This window comes from Myotis nattereri, assembly GCF_964212035.1.
Source record: "Myotis nattereri genome assembly, chromosome: 2".
In the NCBI taxonomy this organism is placed as follows: Eukaryota; Metazoa; Chordata; class Mammalia; order Chiroptera; family Vespertilionidae; genus Myotis; species Myotis nattereri.
The window spans coordinates 194,336,455-194,364,304 of NC_138076.1; the positions used below are offsets into that span (position 1 = coordinate 194,336,455).

Genomic DNA, 27,850 nt, shown 5'->3' on the forward strand with positions numbered 1-27,850 from the left:
CAATGAGGCTGGCAGGGGAGAGCAGTTAGGGATCAGGCCAGTAGGGGAGAGCAGTTAGGGGGATCAGGCCAGTAGGGGAGAGCAGTTAGGGGGATCAGGCTGGCAGGGGAGAGCAGTTACAGGGATCAGGCCAGTAGGGGAGAGCAGTTAGGGGGATCAGGCTGGCAGGGAAGAGCAGTTAGGGAGCAGGCCAGCAGGGGAGAGCAGTTAGGGGGATCAAGCTAGCAGGGGAGAACAGTTAGGGCAGGGGTCCTCAAACTATGGCCCGCGGGCCACATGCAAATACAAATATTGTATTTGTTCCCATTTTGTTTTTTTACTTCAAAATAAGATATGTGCAGTGTGCATAGGAATTTGTTCATAGTTTTTTTTTTAACTGTAGTCCGGCCCTCCAATGGTCTGAGGGACAGTGAACTGGCCCCCTATTTAAAAAGTTTGAGGACCCCTGAGTTAGGGGGATCAGGCCGGCAGGAGAGAGCAGTTAGGGCGATCAGGCTGGCAGGGGAGAGCAGTTAGGGGGATCAAGTCAGCAGGCAGGTGAGTGGTTAGGAGCCAGCAGTTCTGGTTTAGAATATTACATCCCCTGAGGGGTCCCTGATTGGAGAGGGTGCAGGCCAGGCTGAGGAACCCCCCCCACACACACACACATGAATTTCATGCACCAGGCCTCTAATAAATAATAATGTACAGGGATTCAACACTAGAGGATTCCAAGAATCAAATCAGCAATTTGGAATATGAGGAAACAAAAAAACACCCAATCAGAAGAGAGAAAAAAAAAGAATCCAAAAATATGAAGACAGAGTATTATATGAAATGCTGAAAGGTATCCTTTAAGAAGAGGAAGAAGAAGAAAAAGGTAAAGATACAAATTATGAACAACAAATACGCATCTATCAACAAGTGAATCTGAGAACCAAGATGGCGGCATAGGTTAACGCCGGAGTTTGCTGCCTCGAACAACCACTTCAAAAGTAAAACTATAAGACGGAAGGGACATCACCCAGAACCACAGGAACGCTGGCTGAGTGGAAGTCCTACAACTAGGAGGAAAGAGAAACGCATACGGACACTCAGAGGAGGCGCAGTGCTGAAGTCAAATTCTGAGGTTCGGAGTGTGCGGAGAGGGCTGGTGGCTGAGGGCGCGGTTGGCGTTTTCAATCGGGAGGGAGTCGCAGACTCTGAGCTCCAGATACGGGCGAGTCTTTAAGGACCCTGACTCAAACGGGAGAAGCGGGACTGTCTGGCTTCGGTCGGAGCGAGTGCAGCTTTCTCTCCGAGGTTTGCAGCGGTTGCTGGGACTCAGAGAGGCAGAGCCCCTGGGGACAGGACTGAGAGCAGCCATAACTGCTCTCTCCGGCCCACCCTGTTGATCCTGTGAGACCCGCCCCGCCCAAGCCCTGCACAGAGGCATTTGCCGGATAGCCTCAGGCAAATGCCAGATTAGCACCTCCCTAGAGGACAGAAGTTCTCTCACTGCAGACACAGCTGATTCTCACAGCCACTTGGCCTGGAGGTCAAATCCCCCCTAGTATTAGCTACAACAATCAAGGCTTAACTACAACAAGACTACGCACAAAGACCACTAGGGGGTGCACCAAGAAAGCATAACAAAATGCGGAGACAAAGAAACAGGACAAAATTGTCAATGGAAGATATAGAGTTCAGAACCACACTTTTAAGGTCTTTCAAGAACTGTCTAGAAGCCGCCGACAAACTTAATGAGATCCTTGAGAAATCTAATGAGACCCTTGATGTTGTGATAAAGAACCAACTAGAAATTAAGCATACACCGACTGAAATAAAGAATACTATACAGACTCCCAACAGCAGACCAGAGGAGCGCAAGAATCAAGGCAAAGATTTGAAATGCGAAGAAGCAAAAAACACCCAACCAGAAAAGCAAAATGAAAAAAGAATCCGAAAATACGAAGATAGTGTAAGGAGCGTCTGGGACAGCTTCAAACGTACCAACATCAGAATTATAGGGGTGCCAGAAGATGAGACAGAGAAAGATATTGAAAACCTATTTGAAGAAATAATGACAGAAAACTTCCCCCACCTGGTGAAAGAAATAGACTTACAAGTCCAGGAAGCACAGAGAACCCCAAACAAAAGGAACCCAAAGAGATCTACACCAAGACACATCATAATTAAAATGCCAAGGGCTAAAGACAAAGAGAGAATCTTAAAAGCATCAAGAGAAAAGCAGTTAGTTACCTACAAGGGAGCACCCATATGACTGTCAGCTGATTTCTCAACAGAAACTTTGCAGGCCAGAAGGGAGTGGCAAGAAATATTCAAAGTGATGAATACCAAGAGCCTACAACCAAGATTACTCTACCCAGCAAAGCTCTCATTTGGAATTGAAGGTCAGATAAAGAGCTTCACAGACAAGAAAAGGCTAAAGGAGTTCATCACCACCAAACCAGTATTGCATGAAATGTTGAAGGGTATAATTTAAGAAAAGGAAGGAGGAGGAGGAGGAGGAGGAGGAGGAGGAGGAGGAGGAGGAGGAGGAGAAGAAGAAGAAGAAGAAGAAGAAGAAGAAGAAGAAGAAAACAAGAAATAAAAAATATGAACAATAAAAAGGCAACAAATATATATCAACAATTATATCTAAAAAATCAAAGTAAATAAACAAGAAATAAAATGAACAAAATAACCTGAATAAAATAGAATCAGAGGCATGAAAGCATGAAACAGATTGACAAATCTCAGAGGGAAGGGGTGAGGAGGGGCAGGAAAAAATTAACCAAAGAACTTATATGCATATATGCATTATCTATGAACACAGGCAATAGGGTGGTGAAGGCCTGGGATGGGGCAGGAACTGGGTGGAGAAGGGCAATGGGGGAACCAAGAGGGAACATCTGTAATACTCTCAACAATAAAGATTTTTTTTTAATAGAATAAAATAAAAAAGTGAAGAAAACAACCCCAGCCAGGCTGGCAGGGCTCAGTGATTGAGCTTCGACCTATGAACCAGGAGGTCATGGTTTGATTCTTGGTCAGGACACATGCCTGGGTTGTGGACTCAGTCCCCAGTCGGGGGCCGACAGGAGGCAGCTGATCAATGATTCTCTCTCATCATTGATGTTTCTATTTCTCTCTCCCTCTCCCTTCCTCTCTGAAATCAATAAAAATATTTTTTTAAAAAGAAGAACAAAGAGAAAGCATAGCACCTCCTGATTTCAAACTATATTACAAAGCTATAGTAATCAAAACAGTATGGTATTGGCATAAAAACAGACTCACTGATCAATGAAACGTAATAGAGAGCCCAGAAATAAAGCCACATATATAAGGTTAACTAATTTTTGAGAAAAGAGTCAAAAATATACAATGGGGAAAGGGTAATCTCTTCAGTACATGGTTTTGAAAAAACTGGATTGCCACATGCAAAAGAATTAAACTAGGCCCTATTTTGGACCATACACAAAAATCAACAACAAAAAAGTTATTTAATCTTAATAATTTGAGTGTAAGACCTGAAACCATAAAACTCCTAAAAGAAAACATAGGGGCTAAGCTCCTTGACATTGGTCTTGGCAATAACTTTTTTTTGCCTGGCCAATGTTGCTCAGTGGTTGAGCGCCAACCTATGAACCAGGAGGTCAGGGTTCAATTCCCGGTCAGGAGGCAGCTGATCAATGATTTTCTTTCATCATTTATGTGTCTATCTCTCCCCTTATCCCTTCCTCTCTCCGAAATCAATAAAAAAAATTTTAAATAAAATAAAATAAAAATGGGCAAAGAACCTGAAAAGACATTTTTCCAAAGAAGACATGAAAAGATGCTCAGCATCATTAATAATCCAGAAGATGCCAATTCAACTCCAATGAAATATTAGTTCACCTCTGTTAGGATGGCTATTATCAAAAGACAAGAGATAAATGCTGGTAAGGATTGTGAAAAAAGGGAACACTGGTACACTGCTGTAGGGAATGTGCACTGGTATAGCCACTACGGAGAACAGTATGGAGATTTTTCAATAAATTAAAAATAGAACCTGTCATATGATCCAGCAATCCCACTTTTGGGTATATATCCAAAAGAAATGAAAGCATTATCTCAAAGAGATACCTATACTCCCATGTTCATTGCAGCATTAGTCACAATAGCCAAGATATGGAAACAACCTAAGTGTCTGTCAACAGGTGAGTGGATCAGTAAAATATATTATATAAGTATATACATTTAATTTTATATATATACTAGAGGCCCGGTGCATGAAATTTGTTTACTCATGGGGGGGTGTCCCTCAGGCTGGCCTGTGCACTCTTGCAGTCCAGGAGCCCTCAGGGGATGTCTGACTGCCAGCAGGGAGTGGGTGTAAGCCTTTGGACATCCTTAATGCTACTCTGGAGGCAGAAGAGGTTCCCGCCACCACCACTGTGCTCACCAGCCATGAGTCCAGCTTCTGGCTGAGCAGCGCTCTCCCTGTGGGAGCACACTGACCACCAGTGGGCAGCTCCTTCATTGAGCGACTGCCCCCTTGTGGTCAGTGCATGTTATAGCAACCGGTTGTTCCACCATTGGGTTGATTTGTATATTACCCTTTTGTTAGATAGGATAGAATATTACTTAACCTTTAAAAACTAAGAAAATTCTGTCATTTGTGACAACATGGGTAAATCTGGAGGGCATTGTGTTAAGTGAAATAAGCCAGTCAGAGAAAGGCAAATATTGCATGATATCACTTACACAGTGAATCCTTTTTTTAAAAAAATGTCAAACTCATAGAAATAGAGAATAGAAAAGTTGCTGCTGTGGGTGGGTAGATAGGGAAACAAGGAGAAGTTGGTAAAAGGGTCATAAATTTTTTCTATAAGCTGAATAAGATCTGAGGATATAATGTACAGCATGATGACTATATGTGGTAATACTATCTATACTAATAAAAGCCTAGGTGGCCCTCATGTGAGATGTCATCACAAGATGGCCGCAACAAGATGGCCACTACAAGATGGTGCCACAAAGATGGCTGCCACAAGGTGGCCATGTGCACAGCGGAGGTGGGGCCTGGCATCTGTTCCGCATAGTGAGGCCTGGGAGTCTGTGCAGCACGCGGAGGAGGCCGGTCCTGGCAGAGGAGGTGGATTGCAGCAGGGGAGGGTAGTTGTGGGTATTCAAGCTGGGAGGGGAGGGCAGTTGGGGGTGATCGGGCTGACAGGGGAGCAGTTAGGCATCAATTAAGCCGGCAGGTTCATGGTTAGGGGGCAATCAGGCTGGCAGGCAGGCGATCCCTGCGGGATTGGGCCTAAACCAGCAGTCAGACATCCCCCAAGGGGTCCCAGATTAGAGAGGCTGCAGGCCAGACTGAGGGACACCCTCCCCCACGAATTTCATACACCTGGCCACTAGTATTATATAATTGAAATTTGCTAAGAAAGTAGAACTTAAATGTTCTCACCCCCAAAAAGAATTTTTAAGGGTTAATATGTCAGGTTACAGATGTGTAAACTAACTTGATGAAAGGAATTCTTGCACAATATGTATGCATATCAAATCATCACATTGTAAATTTTAAATATCTTAACAATTTAATTTCAATCACATCTCAATAAAGCTGAAAATATGGCTTTCTTATATTTTTAACTTAAACAAAAGAATAGATATGCAGAAAGCATAAAGTCACATTACCACAGAATATATTTCTGATTTTAGGAAATCACAATAAAAGCAACTTTAAAGTCACAAAATTCTGGACTAGTCCAGTGTTAACTGGGTTCCTTCCTATCAAGTCCTCTTGGCCTCTGGGCATCTTCTTTTCGCCCTGGCATGAGGGGCTGACCCACCAGTCAATTTTCTTCTGACCAAAGAAATGTGGCAAATCACCTGCTTTAGAAAATAAGTCCTTTCCTGAATTTCAGGTGAAACAGACACATATTATTCCCAAGTGACTTGCCAAGCAGTATCATTGATACCCTTCAAGCCACAATGAATGATTTTCGAGGCCTTGGTGATGAGCCCTTCCCAGCTCTGAAGTCTCTGATGATGATTCATTTAGAAACCCACCCTGCCATTCACCCAGGGAATTGCAAAAACCACACCCATTCCACTGTACAGCGCAGCTGTGAAGAGGAAATTCTTTCACCAGAACCCAACTAGACTGAAGGTTCTCTCTGGTGGGGGTAGACTTCTTTTTTCTGATACTTGTCAGATTCTAGTAGCCAAGTATAAAAAAGAAGGAACATTTCTACATCATGAGCATGTTTCTTAACCTTAATATTTTTCCAATTCTTTTTTTCTCTAGAGGAATCCCCCTCTTCCCACCCCAAACACTGTAGTCCAGGGTACAATGTCAATTCCATTGCACATGTAATGACAGACATGTGGGGGTTCAACTTCTACAGTTAAGAAATAATGTAAATGGCTTGACACCCTCTTTCCAGAGGTTCCCTATTATAATTCCCCTTTGATTCGTCAGACCCTTCGATCGAGTTCTGATTACTTCATCATGTGTTAACCTCCAATCTAAGGTCAGTTGTGGAATTTAGCCCTTTTGGTCTATGGGAGATCAAAGCCCCCCCTTTTTTTATGGGCTCTAAATACACCCTTTTGGCTTCTGGCAAAAACAAAAAACAAAAAAACACTGTTCTGAAAGCTACGCATCACATTAAACAGACCAGAGTCCTCCAACATTCTTACTCTTAGTCCTCAGCTTTCATAAGACACCCTGTTAGAGCAACTGCCACCTAAGGTAGCTCTCCGACCTCTGTTTGGAAACTACTCGTCTCTGTTGTGTGGTTATTTTTCATCAGTAATCATTTAGGGAGCAGGAGGAGTTTTATGGGATTTTTTTTTCCATTCCCCTGGAAAAGAAATAGAAGAGAGAGTCTTTAGGTTTATCCTCATGGGGGCTTTGCTATAACTTCTTGGTACAGAGTTCCATCCAGTGATGACATTGTTGCTTGACTGACCAATTAACCAAAACCACCAGGAAAGCAAACAAGAGCATGCTGAATTTTTTTCTTTTTTATTCAGTCATAATATTGTATTATGCAAATGAGTACTAAAGGAAAATGAATCCAGAGACATATTGAGACAATTTATACCTCAAATTTTTATACTTAAACAGCCAGTTCTAACTGTTGTTATGTGAACTTCTCAGTGAGGTTCAAGTATGTTTAATGAGTTCAAATATAATATCTTGTGTTGATGATGTTCATGCTAATCCACAATATTCAGTATATTTCAATTAAATGAGAGGAAAAAAACTGAATTCCCCATTTTCATGACAATTCAATATTAGCTGCTAGAAATATATATACACTAGAGGCTCAGTGCATGAAATTGTGCAACAGTAGGGTCCCTAGGCCTAGCCTGTGATCAGGGCCATGTCTGACACTCCGCAATGCCCCGCAACGCTCGCTGCCCCACAACGCTCCGCAACGCTCTCCACCGCCACCTCGCAATGCTCACCACTGCTCAGCACTGGACATTCACCACCGCTCACCACCAGCCACCCGCCACTCAACAGTCCCCAGTCCCGCCCCACCACCACCACCCGCCCCCCACCCCCACCCCGTTCATCATGGTTCACCATGGTTCGCCATGCTGTAATTGGAGCCTGTGGGGTGGAAGGGGGGTGGGTAGGGACCTAGAGGTGACCAATGCACCTCATAGCAACTGGTGGATGGTCATTATGTTCATGACCCCATTATGGTCACTGGCCTTTTATTATATAGGATACACACACACACACACACACACTAGGGGCCCAGCGCACAAATTCATGCGCCTTGAAAGGAACTGTGGGCCGTGAGGCTGCAATAGGCACAGGGGTGGGTCTCAACCCATCCTCCATGCCTCCGCCCAGCCCCTCCCACCGTGGCCTCCCCAGTCCCCTGTCTGCTGGCAGTCCCATTCTCGCCACTGCCATGCACTGACAGTGCTGGCCCTGCTCACACCCACTGACGGTGCGGAGCAATTGGGGCCAGCACCAGCAGCGGGTGCAAGCAGGGCTGGTGCCATCAGCGGGTGCAAGTGGCAGCTGCTGCCCTGATTGCCCCTCAAGAGCAGGGGAAGGTGGAGAAGACCTCAGGGGTGATCAGGGCCAGCAGCTGCCGCCTGCACCCGCTGATGGTGCTGAGCGATTGGGACTGGCTCCAGTCACCAGTAGCAGGTGTGAGCGGCAGCTCTGGTGCCAGCTGCAGGTGCGAGCAGAGCCAGCGCCGGCAGTGGGTGTGAGTGGCAGCTCCAGCACTGGCAGTGGGTGCGAGCGGGACCAGCACCTGCAGCAGGTGCAAGCGCCAGGCAGGACCATGACGCGCGGGAGCAAAGAATTTTCAGTAACCACCAGAGGCTCACCCCGACTGGTGCTCCACCTTAGTCTGGCACCCCCACTCACCTGCTCCCCCATCCCACCATGTTCCGTACACATCCCCTAGTTGTCAGCACACATCATAGTAACTGATAGTTTTGAAAATTCTCTGCTCCCACGCACCACAGTCCCGCCTCACCTTCACACCCGCTGCTGGCACCAGAGCAGCCACTCGCACCCACTGGCGATGCCTGGTGCCGGTCTTAATCACTTGGCACCATCAGCAGGTGTGAGCAGCAGCTGCCAGCCCTGATTGCCCCTGAGGGGTTCTCCACCTCCCCCTGCTCCTGAGGGGTGATCGAGGCAGCAGCCACCGCTCACACCCACTGACAGCACTTTCCCCAATTGCTCCATGCCATCAGCACTTGGGAGTGGCTGGAGCGGGGCTACCAGCAGACAAGGGACTGGAAGCTGCAGCAGGAGGAGCTGGGTGGTGTCACAGAGGATAGGCTGAGACCGGCCCCTTTGCCTACCGCAGCCTCGTGGCCCACAGTTCCTTTCAAGGCACCTGAATTCGTGCACTGGGCCCCTAATATCTATATATATATCTATATATCTATATATATCTATATATATATATATATGTATATATATATCTATATATATATATATATCCTATCTAATAAAAGAGAAACATGGTAATTGGCGTACGACTGCTACCCTTCCCATTGGCTAATCAGGGTGATATGCAAATTAACTGCCAGCCAAGATGGTGGCCGGCAGCCAGGCAGCTTGAAACTAACATGAGGCTTGCTTGCTTCAGTGACGGAGGACCCCAACGTTCCCAGCCTGCCACTGCAGGCCTCTGAGCTGAAAGCAACTATGTAACAAACATAGAAGCTAAACAAAACCCCAGAAACCTGCTGGGCTTCAGCCAGCAGGATCGCAACATCGTAAGCAAAGGCCAGAAACCTACCTTCAGCAGCGAAGGCCTAAGAGCTGGAGCCAAGCCTCAAAGCTAAAGCTGGCCCAGAATAAAAAAAAAAAAAAAAAAGAAAAAAAGGAGCGGTTGGGAGCTTCAGTCACCCCCAGCCTGAAAACAGCCCTCAGCTCCTCACCAGACTGGCCAGGCACCCCAGTGGGGACCCCCACCCTGAAGGGTGTGTGACCAGCTGCAAACAGCCATCATCCCCTCACCCAGGCTGGCCAGGCACCCCAGTGGGGACCCCCACCCTGAAGAATGTGTGACCAGCTGCAAACAGCCATCATCCCCTCACCCAGGCTGGCCAGGCACCCCAGTGGGGGCCCCCACCCGTAAGGGTGTGTGACCAGCTGCAAACAGCCATCATCCCCTCACCCAGGCTGGCCAGGCACTCCAGTGGGGACCCCCACCCTGAAGGATGTGTGACCAGCTGCAAACAGCCATCATCCCCTCACCCAGGCTTGCCAGGCACCCCAGTGGGGACCCCCACCCTGATCCAGGACACCCTTCAGGGCAAACCAGCCAGCACCCACCCATGCACCAGGCCTCTACCCTGTATAGTAAAAGGGTAATATGCCTCCCAGCACCAGGATCAGTGGAGCCACGAGGCCTCCCGACACCAGGATCAGCGTGACAGGGGGCAGCGCCCAAACCCCCTGATCGCCCAGTGGCTCTGTGTGTGACAGGGTGCGGTGCCTCAATCCCCCCCCCCCACGGGCCCTGCTCTGTGTGTGACGGGGTAGAGCCATAACCTCCCCATCGGCCCTGCCCTGAGTGTGAGAGTGTCGGCACCCCAAACCCCTGATCGGCCCTGCTCTGTGGGTGATAGAGGGCGGCGCCCCAACCCCCTGATTGGCCCTGCTCTGTGCGTGACAGGGTACAGAGCCCCAACCCCCCTGATGGGCCCTGCTCTGTGATAGACAGGGGGAATGCCCCAACCCCCTGATTGGCCCTGCTGTGTGTGTGACAGGGGGTGGCGCCGCAACCTCCCCATCGACCCTGCCTTGAGTGTGACAGGGGATGGTGCTCCAAGCCCCCAATCAGCCCTACCCTGAGCATGACTGAGGGTGGAATCACAACCTCCCAATCGCCCTGCTCTGTGTATGACAGGGGGCTCCAACTCCCCAATCAGCCCTGCTCTGAGCCCGACCAGGGGCTGCACCTAGGGATTGGGCCTGCCCTCTGCCAACCGGGAGCAGGCCTAAGCCAGCAGGTCGTTATCTCTCGAGGGGTCCCAGACTGCGAGAGGACACAGGCCGGGCTGAGGGACCCCTCTCCCCCCCGAGTGCACAAATTTTTGTGCACCAGGCCTCTAGTATATATATAAAGCCAGTGACCAGAACACCAGAATGGCCAGAACAACTGGTCGCTATGACACCCACTGTGGCCAGTGAACCTCTGGATCAGGGGATGGGGTTGGCCAGCCAACCTCCTGTGGCCCCTTCCCCCACCTGGCCCCACCCCAGATTGGCCTCCCAACCCTGATCAGGGGCAGGGCCAGCCGGCCAACTGCTTGTAGCCCCTCCCCTGAGCCAGCCCCGCCTCTGATGGGCCCCCACAACCCTAATCAGCCCACAGCTATGCCCCCCTATTGGCCCCCCAACTCCTATCAGGGGCAGGGCCAACCAGCTAACCACCCATGGCTCCTCCCCCAGGTCGCTGGCCCCCGATTGCCCCCGCCAACAACCCATTTCGGGGGAGAGCCAACTTCCCACCATCTCCTCCTCCCGACAGGCTCGGCCCCTATCTGCCGATTGGGTCTGGGCCGGCCGGACCCCACCTGTGCACGAATTCATGCACTGGGCCTCTAATATATACATATTGGCTGCTAGATGTCTGAATTTCCATGACACAACAGCCTTCTATCACACTCTCCTTCTGCTGAGGTCTTGATGTGGAATAAGACAAGTCAGCCAGAACTGGGTTATAAACCTGCTTTATTACAAGTAGATAGTAGACATTGAGAATGATAGAGTAAGTAGAACTTTGAACAGATGAAAGAGAAACAAATAAATCAAGGGTATGCCCAACAATAAATTTCAGAGTCAGAACTGTAACACTAGGTAATCATCAGAAAAGGGGACTCCCTGTAGAATAGTGCAAGATAGCAGTGCCCTTCCCATGTTGTTATCCACACTGAATGAACACTATGTCATGATCAAATACTACCTCCAGCCATGTATACCTACACCCAAGTTCTATTTAAATCATAGGTGTGAAGAACAGAAAGCAACAGATTGGTCCTAGCCCTTGGAAAGGCTGGTGGAATATGTGTGGATTAGTCTGTACTGGGGGTACTATTTTCCTGCATAGTCTTCATTATCCAGTCAATGTAGTTCTTCACTCGTGTGTAGATCCCATAGGTCCCACATTGGGGGCCCCAGGACACCAAGCCAGCTACATAGAATTTGGGATTATTTTTATCGGGATCTGGTAGAACAAGGGCCCCACCACTGTCCCCTTTACAGCTATCAACACCTTTCTCTCCTCCAGCACAGATCATATTATCAGTGAAAACGTAGGTTTTTACATCCATTCGCCGATTTGTTGCCTTCACCTCCTGGCACTTTTGTAAAGAAGCAATGGGTAGCCATGCCCCTTGGAGACTTCTAACATTATATATTTTTTCTGTTCTGCCCCAGCCTGAAATCAGTCCCATGGCTCCCTCTGAGGGGTTGTACTCTGAGGAGTTGCCTGGCAGGCAGATAAGGGACACAGTGGGTCCCATTTTCACTGGGTCTTTAAGCCGTATCAGGGCAATGTCATTGTCAAAATTCTTCCGTGTGTCCGGGTCGTCTAGGAAGGTCCAACCCGGATGAATAATCACACGTTCAGGAATGAGCATCTGGGAATTTGCCAGTTTATCAAGATTCACTAAGGTAGATCCAACATACATTTGTGGGTTCTGGTTTTTCTCCACAACATGAGCGGCTGTCAGCACCCAATACTCATCAATGAGAGCCCCACCAGCCCGTGGGCTTGCAAAGTAGACTTGCCAGGGGAAATTCTCAATAAATGCAGGAGACCCTCCAAATATCCTCTGTGTTCCTTCAAAGGGCTTACTGGGAATTCCACAGACTAGGAAGGAACAAGAACAAGGTTAGGAGGGAGCAGGAAATAGATTGCTAGCCTCCTACAAGTCCTCCAACCATTTAAAAACCTGCCAGGTTTCAGAGTTCTCTAGCACAATATAGCCAACCCTGAGTTTGGTCAACCATCTTCATACTTGACTCATTCTGAACATACCTAAGGACTAAACATCCCATGTTGCCAATTCTACAAACAGGCTGTGGGAAAGACTGGGTAAGCTGAGGCAGTGTGTGAACTACTACTGCCTCACGCTGTGGACAACTTGACTCATGACCCCGTAGACCTCATCCCTGGGAGCCAGGCTGGGAAACTCTTTCCTCATACAGACAGTAGGAGAGGCAAGCATTCTACCTTCTTCTGATGCCCAAACCAAAAGCTTATCACCTTCTTTACTGAAGTCCTAATTATACCTGAGTCCTAGAGATCCATGGAAATAAGGCAAAGGGAGGGTTCTCTTCTTTCATTTCATTCCCCATTGATTGGTTCTAAGTTTGATCACTTGCCATTGCCCAGTATTACTAAAAATTAATTTATTTCAGATAAAATTGTCTTACCTAAATCCCTCACTAGTCAGCCTGATGGATTCTGAATTGAGTGTAACAGGCTTAGGCCTCAGACCTGGGTTCGAAGCCTACCCCTGACTCTTACTAACTTTGTGAGCTTGCACTTAATTCACTCATCTGTAAAATGGGACTAATAATACCTACCTCATAGGGCTGTTGCATGGACTTGAATGAGGTAATAAATTCAATTAACTAGCTCAGGCCATAGTAACACTGTTGTTACTACCAGAATCATTATTATCTTGGCTTTGCCTGAGAGCTTTCTCCTACTCAACTCTGATCTGTCTGCAACCCCTCATTTCTTTTATTGTCTTTACCTCACTGAGCTACACTCTGGTAGGCCCAGGTTGTTAAGTCCTTTCCTAAGAGGATTACAGCTACTTTCAGAGGTTGACCCCACTCACCTGTACCAGTGGCTATGGTTTCTACCCAAGCCTGAGCCCTGATTACCTGGAACACATTGTGGCAGCTCTGTGCCCAGCACATCATTCACCCAGCTCCCATTTCCGGCACAGTGATACTCGCCTGGAATAGCGCAAGAGACACAGGACACTCTCACCACCGTATCTTCTATCTTCTATTCCCCCCTTTCTTTCAGAGCCTCAACTTCTCTGGGATTTGAGGAGGAGATTGGGTCATATAAATTAGAAAAAAATCTTGATAACATCTTCCAAACAATTTCTCTGACCTCTATCCTGCCTACGGAGGGAAAAGAATAGTCTCCAAAGTGGAAGGACGAGGGTTATGGCAGTGATTGGGAAGGTGCTTCAAGAGGGAAAAAACGGGGGGGGGGGGGGGAAGGACACATATGTAATACCCTTTGTAATACTTTAAACAATAAAAAAAAGAGGGAAAAAATTTTAATTCATTAATTTAATTTAAAGCAATGAAGTGGAACATACTATGTCTCATCCAGTCCTTCCTCTATCACTATCATGGCTTCTCCATCAAGAAAGCCAGTCATGATAGCATGGTGACTTGAAGCTGGAAGCATTACTCCTGTGGTTCTACATTAAATAATTGGTCAAACACTGGATACTCACATAAAGATGGGTATTGTAGGGGGAACTCCTGCCTAGTTGAGAAGCTGAGCCAAGTGATCTCTATGATTCACTATGAATAATCCTATGGAACCTACCCTGCCCCATATGACAACTATATCTTTAGAATAAGCCAAGAGTATGGACAGAATCCATCTCATCTCCTTCATTTCTTTCCAAACTCTCTCCAGCACAGCAAGATTGTGCTATTCACCCTCCAACACTCTCACCCTTTCTCTCTCTTTTCTCTAGTCAAAAAAAAAAAAAAAAACCTACCAGTTTCTTCATTCTGCATGTAGTAATATGGCTCCTCACAAGTGTAGCGAGCAACAGAACCAAATAAAGTATCTTCTGGTTCTTCAACTTTACCATTCGGAATGGGATCAGGAGAGCCACAGTCCACAGCTACAAGAGGAAGGCAAGCGAGTGATGGTCAGGATAGACACGCTTCCCAGGAAATCGTTGGTCATTAGACCAGTTCCATCCTCCCAGCCATGTCCTTCATTCTGCCCCACTCCTACATCCATAAGTACACCTGGAATGATTCTCCACGCCAGCTTCTCTGTAGCCATACTGTCCAACTGGTATCACTCACTCCTTCCAATTCATTCTAGACCCTTGAAAGCTACAAGGAAGAACCTGGTTCTCAGTGGTTGGTAGAAGCCCCCGCAGAACCAGGAATGGACCCATCGGGTGCTATTAACTCTACCAAGCCTCTTTTTTTTTTTTTTTTTTTTTTTTAAAGAAACCTGCCAGTTTGTCCTGGGACCACACCAGAGTTGGGACTTTATGATGGCTTCCCTTCAAAAACCCAACCCACTCTCACAAGCCTGAAAGGAAACCATACATGTGAATTTTGATGTGCTGATCTTTCAATGCCTTTTGGGAGGGGAAAAAAAAAAAAGTCCCATTTTAAAGAGATACATACGTTCACACTTCAGTTTGGAATTACTCCACTTTCCATTGCTTTGACAAGTAGAATAGAAATGTGTCAAGCTACCACTTCCCTAGAGAAAGATAGACATCACCATTAATTTATAAGGAGGGATTTGGGGAATTAAAATGAAAAAAAAATTGAATCAATCTCTGGCCTCGAATCAAAGAGGAATCCTCACCACAAAAACCTCGGGGACATCTTAGCAGAATAGCGCAAAGCACCCAGGAGTCGGGGCTAAAAGACAAGTTTGCCCCAGCATATCAGCTCCCCTGCCCCAGGAGGACTGTGGGCACAGAAGGAATGCCAGGCTGGCCAAGGAGCTCTATGACTCACAAGGAAGAACTAAAGATCCTGAGCTGTCCTGTTTATGGAAAAGGTGTTATACCTTGCTCAAACAAGAATATTCAGTAAACAATAAGGCAATTCCAGTATGCTCATCCTCACCTAGGGATCAGGGAAAAGCCCCTAACAGTACTTTACCTGTACAACTTCAAACCCCTCCAGACAGGTTATCGTCACCACATCTTTGAACACATATTTTTCCTTCTGAGGCTCCCAAACAGAATTGGCAGTGAATTCTTTAGCACAGGGGATTGCTTGGAAAGGACAGGAAAAATAATTCACCAAATAGGTGGATAATCTCTGTTCAATTTACATCATCCTCACACTTTGTAAAATCATCCAGTCATCCTCAATCCTGATTGCTAATATTCCAATATGGAGATATCTAAAATAATAAGGCATTACTAACTAACCACTCCCAAGTTGCCTGCATTCACGGGTCCAGTTGAAGTATTCCTAGACGTTGAGGCATTTCTAGCAACCACTGACAGGTCTAGATCTGGCCGAGTAATGGGGAGTAATCAGGATACTCCTCTCTACAACAATCTACCTGTTTTGATTTTACATTGTCCAGGGACTTTTTACAACCAACCAAAGCACAACTTTTAGATTACTCACGATCTCCATGATAACGAAGTTTCCAGCCCTTTTGCTGCCCTGTTTGGTCAGTTTGAAAGATGATATCAAGAACATTACTATGGGTTTCAATATTTAGTGGCCCAGGGAATCCATTTCCACAGTAAGGACCAAACTGCTGGTCTTTTGCTACAAACTGAAAGGACACAACATGATGAAGTCAGAAGAAAGAGCGAACTAAAAGAAAGAGGTAAAATAAGGGAGATAAATAAAAATAGTATAAAATAAAACAAAGGGTGGGGGGAGAAAGGAAAGGAGGAAAAACAATTTATCTTCAAGAAGAAATCTCTCTGTGTGAGTTGAGAGGAAAATTAATCATCTATCACGCACAACTAAACTGTCAACGCAGTTGCCCTCTGAGTCAGCTGGTTCCACATCAAAATCTTCTCTCCGCACAGTCACCACCACTTGGAAACCCTGCTCCAACAGGATCTTATATTCACACCTTGAATTCTCTGGATATGGATTAGGATAATTGGGACTGGTGATCTGCCCAATCAGTTCAGTGAACACATCCCCACTGCAATTGACTAAGAGAGAAAAAGAAAAAGGGGAAATCAAATATAGGTTAAGCAAAGAAGTTCCTGCCCTTTCTATGATTCCTCTTATAAACTGACAGTCCCTGACTGGAGCCCATATACAGCAATTATACACCCAATAAATATTAGTAAAGATGCCCAGTGCCTATTGGGTTTCCATCACATTGCTTGTGATAGAGCCTTTCATAGTTATGAACAGTCACAGATAGACTCTTCAAAGGCATCTATCTCTCTTCTCCAATTAATTAACTTGACTCTGTAACCTTGTCGTCTTCCACCCCTCACTCTAAGCTAACTAAGAATAGATGCCAAATCAAGGCTGAAGGATAGCTAAAGCCCTTAACTGAAGCCTCAAGCCAACCCAAATCTCAGGGACCATGCACCCGTTCAATGCCAAACTGACCTCCACAATTTTTCATATCATCATGGAGGAAGTATTCTGGGGGGCAGGAGCAGAAGTAACCACCAATGAAGTTGTTGCAGAAGTGGCTACAAGGGGCATCTGCAAAGTCTGTGCATTCATTAATATCTACAAAAGTAGAGAAAGATTAAGGTCAAGGGCAATAGACTTAGAAAGAAGAGTGAGGTTAAACCCAAAACTGCAAGGGCAAGAAAAGTTAAAAAAAAAAAAAAAAGAACTCTTGTTTAAAGACCTTCAGTAAATCACATTTCATCAGGGGATTATTCTATATTGCTCCCCTGAAAGGTGACTCCAAAGTTGCGCCTAAAGATTGTACAGCTATAAGGGAGCTCTCACTGCCAGAGACCCTTGGCCCTTCTCACAAACAAGCATTTCAGCTCCAAAGAAAATACTCCACAAGCTAAACATGATGATATGTCTTCTGCAGGGATAAACAATTAGTACATTTATTACTTTGTATGATGTTGGCACTTCTGTCTAATCTAATAGTTTGGCTTTATGAGATGTTCTAACTTTATTTTAGGTGTAGCAGCACACAGAATTTGAAGGTTTGTTTGCCATATATTGAATGGGTTTGAATATCACACATTCCTTGTGTGAGTCTTGGCAAGTTATTTAACTTTTCTTGTCCTCACTTTCCTTATCTTTAAATGGAGATAATAATACCTACCTGGAAAGTTGAGGTGAAGATTAAATTAATATAGGTAACATTCCTTATACAGTGCCCACTTCATAATGGCTCCCAATAAATTGATGTGTATTATTTATTGTTAACATTATCATCATCACTACTAACTTATGATCATGTGTTTGAATTTCAGAAAGGCAACTCATAAAGGGATCCAAGGCAAGTCAACACTTTGTAAGAGTTATAAACACTCTTTATCCACTGCATTGCTCAATGTCTATCCTGCTTCTAATCCTTTAACTGGATCAATGAGTCAATAGAGAAGGGTGAGCCTTACCTACTGCAGCATAGTATGCAGCAAACCCAGTGAAACGCTCTTCATTGGAGAAGTCTGACCTAAAGATCACCTGGAGTTGATTAGATGGGACTTGGAACTCTTCCACGATTGGGGAGTTGGGATTCTTGCTGGTCTTCTGTCCGCAGATTTTCCCTTCTTCAATGCCTCCTGATATTATCTAAGAGAAGAGTCAAAAAGAAGCTAGAAAAGGGTAATATTTTGATACAGAGGTGAGAGAAAAAGGGACAGGGAGCGTAGAACACATACCACCTTATGACTATTTAGCTCTAGTTCACCATATTCCTGTGGCACTCCCTCCTCCATCTCATTTGATCCCCCAGGCCTATCCTGTAGGTGCTTATTATAATATACCTGCACCGAGTCATAGTCGCAGTTCTCTGACAGCTCTATGTCCAGATGGGTGAAGTAGAGATGGATCCCATACCCTTCAGGAACTTCTATATCCCAGGTTTTCTCTACCTCATTGGGGTATGCCTGAGGATAGTTAGGGGACAGTATCTCCCCATACATAGTAGGCTCAGCATAAACCCATGGCAAAACAGAAAACAGAACAATGCACCTGAAAAAAAAAAAAAGGCATATGAAGCAGGGGCTGACACCGGTACAGAAGACTAGTGCAGAGCTCCAGCATTTGTCACAGAGACAAGAACCACAATATGGGGAGGAGAATCTTAGGTTGGAATAAAGTAAAAAGGCATAAATCAAACCAAAACCCAGGCTTCAGAACTGAGCTGTTTTCTTAAGAAGATGAAGAGAATGGAGTCTATGCAGATCCCCGCAGACTCATGGTCACTTACCACATTGTTGGCAATTTGTCCATCCTGGTGAGCAGCACGTGTCTTGGACCTGGCTCTCAGCACCTCTGGACTTTGGAGCTAAAGGGGATGGGGGCAGGTCTAGCTGTATTTGTCTAACAAACACAGGCAACTGCTTTGGAGAGTCACCTGTGGTCAGTGTCACCTTCATAAGAATAACACACAGTTAAACAGTTATATCATCACCATATGACCCCTATCTCCTCACACTCTCCCTGGTTCTACTTCAATTAACTTTCTAAACTAAAACTAAATCATATCCTTCTCCCAATGCTCTCTGGACCTTATCCCAGTTTTTCTCCAAAAGAATGGGTATGGTCCTAGATGGTTTGGCTCAGTGGATAGAGCATCGGCTTGCGGACCGCAGGGTCCCAGTTTGGATTCCAGTCAAGGGCACATGCCCAGGTTGCGGACTCAGTCCCCAATGTTGGGCATGCAGGAGGTAGCTGATCAATGATTGTCTCTCATCATTGATCTCTCTCTCTCTCTCTCTCTCTCTCTCTCTCTCTCTCTCTCTTTTTCTCTCTTCCTTTCTGAAATCAATAAAAATATATATTTTTAAAAACACACAAAAGAATGAGTACTTGATCCCAGTTTTCTCCCTCCTCTGTTCTCCTCCTCCTCACCCTCAGCCCAGCCCACCCCCCATCCCAGCCCCAACTTCATCAATCTCTCTCCTGCTATCACAGAACAAGATCACTATTTCCACTCAGGTTTTCAGGAGTCTTTCCTCCTTGTGCCCATTCATCTAAGGCATGTTCTCTCTTGACAGTGATCCCCCTATCACTTCAAACCAGCTGTCTTTGCTATATTTATTATTGCATGCATTTCTATTGATACTCCCAATGAACATTGAGGGAGCAAGAGCTTCTTTCACTAGAGTAGGCAGTGACCTTGGGAGAACTGGCCTGAGACAGGGTTGGGTGGGGAAGGAGAACAGGGGTAGCTGGATGACAATAAACATAAAAGGAAAAGAAAGGTATTTCCTCAATTTTCTACATTAATTTTCCAGCAGGCAAGGTTTCCCCCTTCACTAAAAAAGACATCATCTTTCCACCGTTTCTAGAAAAGTTTTGCCAAAGGGGTGGGGGCAGGCCAGATGTAAATCCTGAAAACAGTACTAGGCACATGAGGTGGGGTGACGTGAGGGTGGATGAGGTACCTAAGAGAAATAGGTTACAGTATCTATATTTTTGCCTTCTTTTTATTCTGCTCTTTCCAACCCTCCATCTTTGCCCAAAACCTTTGTATGTAAAGTTTTCTGCTTTCTTTTTGCCTCCATCAAAGCTCTGCTCTTCGTTTTTAAGGTTTTTACCTTTAGAAGCTGAGGGAAGCAAGTGGGTCAGTCCCCTCTCTTGCCAGTGGGCATGCTGGGCGACCCTGCCGGCTCCCAAGGAGAGAAGTACGGGGCCTGGACGCTCCCTCCGCTGGAACCTCTGCCGGCCTCCCTGTCCTGGTTCTGGTGATATGATTCTCTACCCCAGAGTGCATGTCTGAAATTCCCTGACCTAAACAAGAGGGGGCTGGGAGACCATGACATAGGGAAAGGGTAACTCAGTCTTGATCTTAGAGCTCCCTCTGCTTTTGAAACAAGAACTGCATACTTCTCTCAGGCCTACGATTCCTCTATCCAGGGCTGCAGAGGGAGAAAGGAGGAATGGGGGATTTCACCGATTGCCTAATGCTCTTTTTCAGCCAAAGGGTGTGTTACAGAGTTTTCTGGGAAGTCAGATGATTTGTGGGAGAAGGAGGGGATTAATACGGGGGGCGGGGAGGAGCCAAACCCAGAAAGCCCAACCCTCCAGTTGTGTATGAATCATGAATTAAGGGGAAACAGTTATCCGTAATGCAGGTCTTCTCTGCCTTTAAAGCATATTTAATGGTTGGATGATGACATACCTAGACCCAAGCGGGTGTGGGATGTTGCTTTTTCCTCTTCCTAAAACCCCCTCCACATCTCCAAACATCTAAATTCTATTCACCAATCAAGCCCCAGTTCAGACGCAATCCAGAGTCCCTTATCCAGTACCCTTGAGAACAGACATGTTTCGAAATTCAGAATTTTACGATTTTTAGAAAAAGAGTGCAGTACATGGACCCAATATTAGGTAACACCTCTTCCTCTCCCTCCCTTAAGGGCCTGGGAAAACACACCGTTATCAAACATTAATATTTTGCAGATAAACAGATTGATCCTCACAGTAAGTGGAATAACTAAAATTACAGTTTAGTTATAATCATATATTATATTTAGCAATTACTTATCATTGTAAACTAGGTACTTCACATCAGTTCAGTCAGGTTTTGCTGCCAAATGAGTGTTGGACAGGTGATCATTTGTCGTTCCTGTGGCTGCCTAGCATTTGACCGTCTTCACCACATTTGGGGACTTCCTCATCATGACTCTGGGGAGCAAAGCCCACCACCCAGGAGAGAAGACATAAGTGAGGAAGTGTGTCCCTCACCACTCTAGCAGCCCTAGCGCAGCCGTGCACTCACGCTTCAGTCATCAGAGACATCTGCCGAGGCTTTGAATCCAGAAGAAGTAACGCCAAGAAGCAGGGACTCTGGAACCTCTGGGGACTGTGGCGGCTGCAGCAAGACGGAGGAGGAGGTTGTGCTTGCTAGCAGCATCCAGAATCCAGCCCCAGCGAATAAGCATCGCAAGCTGAAGCATCTAGAACACGGCAAAGGCAATGGCAGCCGAGCAGCCATGTTCTGACTGTTGTTCCTGCTGAGAAGCTTCCATGCTTGGCGCTCCAGCCCTTGGCATTTCTGCGAGCAATCCAGGGCCCCTCTAACAAATTCCTCGTCCACTGAAATCTACCATAGTTGGTTTCGGTTGCTTACAACTAAAAACAACGCTGAGTACCTGAGAAATAGTTGATTCAATGAGCCTCGGTGAGTTCAGATCACTTCCTACCTGTTTTTGGCTGTGTGGCCTACGAAGTTACTCAACCCCTCTGAGCTCCAGCTTCATCGTGTGTAAAATGGCAATAATATCACCTCCCTCAGACCCAGCTATCATTGTCAGGGCCTACTGTAGCCATGATTAAGTAAGAGGATGCATGATATAAGCATAACCAATGGACACAAGACACTGGGGGATAGGGGAGGCTGGGGGAAGCCCAAGGGGGGGCGGGGAGGAGACAAATGTACTACTCTTTGTAATATTTTAAGCAATAAAAAAATAAATATTATTTTAAAAAAGTAAGAGGATGCATGCTAAGCATTGAATGTATAGCTGGTACTCAGTAAGCCCTAAATAAATAAACAACAAGTTCATCTCCAAATACCAACAGTAGCAATAGCAGCATCACTCTACTCAAGAGCTCCCGTGTACAGCGAGAAAAAAAGAGAGCATCTTAGCAAATTGTCCAGGACTCCCCCTCCTTTTACTTCTGAATTCAACACTTGTGAGAAAAGTTTGACTCTCTCACCCTCATGTGTGTTTTGTCTTCTTTCCTTCCATTTTGCCATCCAAGTAAAATATTTTATTTTTCTCTCTAAAGCTGAAGGAGACAACAAATCACAGATGTAATGGCATCTCTGAGTCCCGCTTCCTTTCCCAGTTCACCAAGAATTCAAGCCAAAACCTCTAACAGTGTGTGTGTAAAAGAATTCATTGAGACCTCAACCAAGATTGGAAGTTGGAAGGCCTGTAGGGGGAGCTCTCACGCCCTACAGGAAGAACTCTATAACAGTCCTCCTAACTGCTCTTCCCCTCTATAAAAAAATGTACTCTTCTTTGTTTTAGTGAAGGTGCACATGACTTGCCATGGCTGCATGTTCCCAATTGCAGTTCTCTTTTTCCCAAGTGAACCCTTTTTGTTGGAGGAATGTCTAGCCGACTTTAAGTCCAACTTTAAATGACAGTCTTGAAAGAACAGAGGCCATGTTATATACTCTGCTCGGTACTATGGGGCTCCATAAAAACAGCGGTGCTTGTTGTCACCCTCAGGGTCATCTGAACCCCAGCTGATGTGAAAATGCTGACATACAAAGCAGAAAGTAGAACCTTATATGTTAAAATTAAATGTAACTAACACATTTACAATGGTATGATTGGACACTTTAGAAAATAGTCATTAGTGTTCTATAGAGTCATGATTATCATATTTACACTGTTAGGGTCATTCAGGGGGGCTGAATAACAGCATCCCTCTTCCCATTCCAAGTTCTAGAGAAACTGAAAAATAATACAAAAGCAGCAAATAGAGCTCAAAGTATTCTTTTAAATAGCAATAAAGGTCAAAATAGAGGACATGGGGCTCATATAAAAGCCAAATGGTGGTTAAAGTCACTGATCATCTGAGAGATGCGAATTAAAGTGACAATGAGGTATCATCTCAGATCTGTCAGAATGGCTAACATCAACAAATGACAAATGCTGGCGAAGATGTGAAGAAAAGGGAACCTTAGTACACTGCTGATGGGAAAGCAGACTGGTGCAACCATTATGGAAAACAGTATGGAGTTTCCTCAAGAAATTAAATATGGAACTGCTATTTGACCCTGTGATCCCACTTCTAGGAATATATTCTAAGAAACCTGAAGAACCAATCAGAAAGAATGTATGCACCCCTATGTTCACAGCAGCAAAATTTACAATAGCTAAAATCTGAAAACAGCCCAAGTGCCCATCTGTAGATAAGTGGATTAAAAAACTGTGGTGTCCTAGCCAGTTTGGCTCAGTAGATAGAGCACTGGCCTTCAGACCAAAGGACCCCGGGTTCAATTCCAGTCAAGGGCACATACTTTGGTTACAGGCTCCTCCCCAGCCCAGGCCCTGATCAGGACGCATGCAGGAGGCAACCAATCAATGTGTTTCTCTCACATTGATGTTTCCCTCTATCTTTTCCTCTCCCTTCCACTCTCTCTAAAATCAATAGCAAAAAAAAAAAAAATCCTTGGATGAGGATTAACAAAAAAAAATCTGTGGTACATTTATACCATGGAATACTATGCAGCAGAAAAAAAGAAGTATCTCTTACCCTTTGAGAAAGCATGGAGGGACCTGGAGAGTATCATGCTAAGTGAAATAAGTCAATCGGAGAAAGACAAGTATCACATGATCTCACTCATATGTGGAATCTAAGTAACAAAATAAACTGATGAACAAAGTGGATCTAGAGACATGTAAGCATGGGACAGAGTGTGGAATCTCGAGGGAAGGTCAGGGAGGGTAGGGGGTGGGAGGTAAACAACCAAAGACCTTATATGCATAACCCATGGACACAGACAACAGGGTGCTAAAGGCCTGGGGCCGGGGGTGGGGGAGGTGGCAGGGACAGGCTGGAGGGATTCAATGGGGGAAAAGGGAAACATATATAATACTTTCAACAATAAAGAATTATTTTTTTAATATATTTTATTGATTTTTTACAGAGAGGAAGGGAGAGGGATAGAGAGTTAGAAACATCAATGAGATAGAAACATCGATTAACTGCCTCCTGCACACCCCCTACTGGGGATGTGCCCGCAACCAAGGTACACGCCCTTGACCGGAATCGAACCTGGGACTCTTCAGTCCACAGGCCAACGCTCTGAGCCAAACTGGTCAGGGCAAGAATTATTTTTTTAAAAAGGACTCCACTACACACACACACACACACACACACACACACACACACACACCAAATGGTGGTTAACTAAACTCCAGAATTACCTTTTTAGATATAAGCAACACTAGGCCAGGAAAGACCTGCCCAAACAGAGAACATGTGTTCCTGTACACAGAAGAAGGGCCAAGCAGAGCAAGACATCCCCAGTTATTTTCCCTATGTATCAGCTAGCTAAGTCACTCCACCTCCCAGGGCACAGTGAGTGATGAAATGGAGCATGACCAGAAGAGTCATATCAGGGAGGTCTCTCCCTCAGGAAAGATCTCTCAAAAGTAGTAGAAACATTTCCCCCCTAACATTCCCAAAGTCTTTCTTCTTTAATCTGTTAGGTTTGACAAGTAAGCATATAATCAACCAGAAATGTGGCTGTGCAACTGAGGAAGAGATCAGGAATGTCACTAGGGCAATCCATTCACCCAACAATAACCACTGATCCTCTTTTGTGTCCTCCAATACTACTGGTCCCAGGAGCCCCTATAAGTATATCACCTTGAAACTCACCCAGTAATTATTTGAGAATTTTTCACTCACACGCCTGTGAACAAGCCACATTAATTCAAGGTCAGACTTTCCAATTTCCTTTTAGTCCCTGAATGTAGAATGGAATTTTCCAATTTAGTACTCCCTACCTTAACCAGGCACTCACAAATGAAAGCTAGAATCTCCCTAGTGCTCTGTGCCTTATTCAGAACTCAGACTTCCTTGCAAGAAGTAGTCTTATAAAGAAATATTGGGAGACAGTCCAAGTGTCCAACAGTAGATGGGTGGATAAAAAAGCTGTGGTAGCCCTGACCGGTTTGGCTCAGTGGATAGAGCGTCAACCTGGGGACTGAAGAGTCCCAGGTTCGATTCCAGTCAAGGGCATGTACCTTGGTTGCGGGCACATCCCCAGTAGGGAGTGTGCAGGAGGCAGCTGATCGATGTTTCTCTCTCATGGATGTTTCTAACTCTCTATCCCTCTCCCTTCCTCTCTGTGAAAAATCAACAAAATGTTTAAAAAGAAAAAAAAAGGTGTGGTATATTTATACCATGGAATACTATGCAGCAGTAAAAAGGAAGAATCTCTTACCCTTTGAGGCAACATGGAGGGACCTAGAGAGTATCATGCTAAGTGAAATAAGTCAATCGGAGAAAGACAAGTATCACATAATCTCACTCATATGTGGAATCTAAGTAACAAAATAAACTGATGAACGAAGTGGATCCAGAGACTCGAATCATGGAACAGAGTGCAGAATCTTGGAGGGAAGGTGGGTGGGTAGAAGGTAATCAACCAAGGATCTTGTATGCATATATGCATGACCCATGGACACAGACAATGGGGTGGTGAGGTCCTGAGGTGGGGGGCAGGGGCGGCCTGGAGGGAGTCAAGGGGGAAAAAAAGGAAACATATGTAATACTTTCAACAATAAAGAATTGTTTTTAAAAAAGAATTATTTTTAAAAAAAGAATTGTTTTAAAATTGGGAGTAAGGGGGAGAATTCCACCCCTACAACATACTGTGTACCTAGATTATTATCAAAGACTCTAGCTACAAACAATGCTTGCCAAAATACCCATTAATTTACTGTTCAGTAAAGCTAAAGAGTGATAGTTTATTTATCTACTTTTTAAAAATAAATCTTTATTGTTGAAAGTATTACATGTGCCCCCTGGTCTACTTTTTTGATGTAGAAAAATCATAAGGGAAAAAAAGTGTTGCCTGGCCTATGTGGTTCAGTGGTTGAGTGTCGACCTATGAATCAGGAGATCACTGTTTAATGCCAGTCAGGGCACATACCCAAGTTGCAGGCTCCATCCCCAGTAGGGGGCATGCAGGAGTCAGGCAATCAATGATTCTCATCATTGATGTTTCTAACTCTCCCTCTCCCTCTCTGAAATCAGTTTTAAAAAATCTTTTTAAGAAAAAGAAAGAAAAACATTTTTTAAAGTGTAACTATATCAGAAAAAATAACATGAATGTAGGGGGTGCGGAAATAGAAAGAAGTAAGTGTGGGAAAGGAACAGTAATTACTATAGTCTGAATGTTAGCGTCCTCCCCAAATGTACGTGTTGGAATACTAATACCCAATGTGAAGTGTCACAAGGTGGCGCCCTCGTGAATGGGATTAGTGCTTATGTATATACTAGAGCAGGGGTCCTCAAACTACGGCCCGCGGGCCACATGCAAATACAAATATTGTATTTGTTCCCGTTTTGGTTTTTTACTTCAAAATAAGATATGTGCAGTGTGCATAGGAATTTGTTCATAGTTTTTTTTTAAACGATAGTCCGGCCCTCCAATGGTCTGAGGGACAGTGAACTGGCCCCCTGTTTAAAAAGTTTGAGGACCCCTGTACTAGAGGCCCGGTGCACAAAAATTTGTGCACTCGGGGCGGGGGGATGGGGGGGTTCCCTCAGCCCAGCCTATGCCCTCTTGCAGTCTGGGACACCTTAGGGGATGACCACCTGCTGGCTTAGGCCCACTCCCTGGGGAATTGGGCCTAAACTGGCAGTCAGACATCCCTCTGGCAGCCCGTGAGCACTCGGGGGATGTCCACTTACCAGCGAGGAGCAGGCCTAAGCTGCAGTCGGACATCCTTAGCACTGCAGAGGAGGCAGGCAAGGCTCCCACCACCACCGCTGTACCGGCAGCCGGCAGCCTGGCTTGTGGCTGAGCAGAGCTCCCCCTGTGGGAGCGCACTGACCACCAGGGGGAAGCTCCTGCATTGAGCATATGCCCCCTGGTGGTTAGTGTGTGTCGTAGTGACCAATCATTCCCAGTCATTCTGCTGTTAGGGTCAATTTGCATATTACCCTTTTATTATATAGGAGTGCCTGGCCAGCCTGGGTGAGGGGCTGATGGCTGTTTGCAGGCTGGCCACAGCACCTTCAGTGTGGGGGTCCCCCTGGGGTGTCTGGCCAGCCTGGGTGAGTGGCTGATGGCTGTTGGCAGGCTGGCCACAGCCCCTTCAGAGTGGGGGTCCCCCCTGAGGTGCCTGGTCAGCCTGGGTGAGGGGCTGATGGCTGTTTGCAGGCTGGCTAAGCCCCCCAACGGGGACCCTCACCCCATGAGGGTGTGGCCATCCTGGGTGAGGGGCTGATGGCTGTTTGCAGGCTGGCCACGGGCCCCAGCCACCCAAGCTCCCAGTGGAGGCTGGCTGGAAGCAGGTATCTGGGATTTATTTGTCTTCTATAATTGAAACTTTGTTGCCATGAGCGGAGGCCACAGCTGGCTCAGGGCAGGCGGGAAGCTTGGCTTCCTCCATCACCTGGGCAACCAAGCCTGCTTGCTCCAGCTCCGTGGCTGCCAGCCACCATCTTGGTTAGGTTAATTTGCATATAGTTGCTCTGATTGGATGGTGGGCGTGGCTTAGGACATAGCAAAGGTATGGTCAATTAGCATATTTGTCTTTTATTAGTGTAGATTGTTGTTGTTAATCCTCATCCAAGGATATTTTTTCCATTACTTTTTTTAAGAATTATCTGCCTTTAATTTTTTTTTAATTCTCACCCAAGGATATTTTTCCATTAATTTCCAGAGAGAGTGGAATGAAGGGAGGAGGATGGGAGAGAGAGAGAGAGAGAGAGAGAGAGAGAGAGAGAGAGAGAGACATCAATGTGAGA

General features: G+C 45.7%; 1 protein-coding gene across 1 annotated transcript; it reads right to left on the reverse strand.

Moving 5' to 3' along the window:
* Positions 1-11,170: 11,170 nt before the first annotated feature.
* On the reverse strand, positions 11,171-20,109 carry C1S (complement C1s). Its single transcript, XM_081082437.1, has 12 exons — positions 19,936-20,109; positions 18,603-18,680; positions 18,157-18,364; positions 17,785-17,962; positions 16,802-16,927; positions 16,190-16,389; positions 15,842-15,995; positions 15,362-15,477; positions 14,873-14,951; positions 14,221-14,349; positions 13,355-13,429; positions 11,171-12,329 (listed from the first exon to the last, which is right to left on the reverse strand). Exons 2-12 carry the CDS (start codon positions 18,623-18,625, stop codon positions 11,530-11,532), a joined length of 2,088 nt encoding a protein of 695 aa, XP_080938563.1. The 5' UTR covers positions 18,626-18,680; positions 19,936-20,109; the 3' UTR covers positions 11,171-11,529.
* Positions 20,110-27,850: the final 7,741 nt, after the last annotated feature.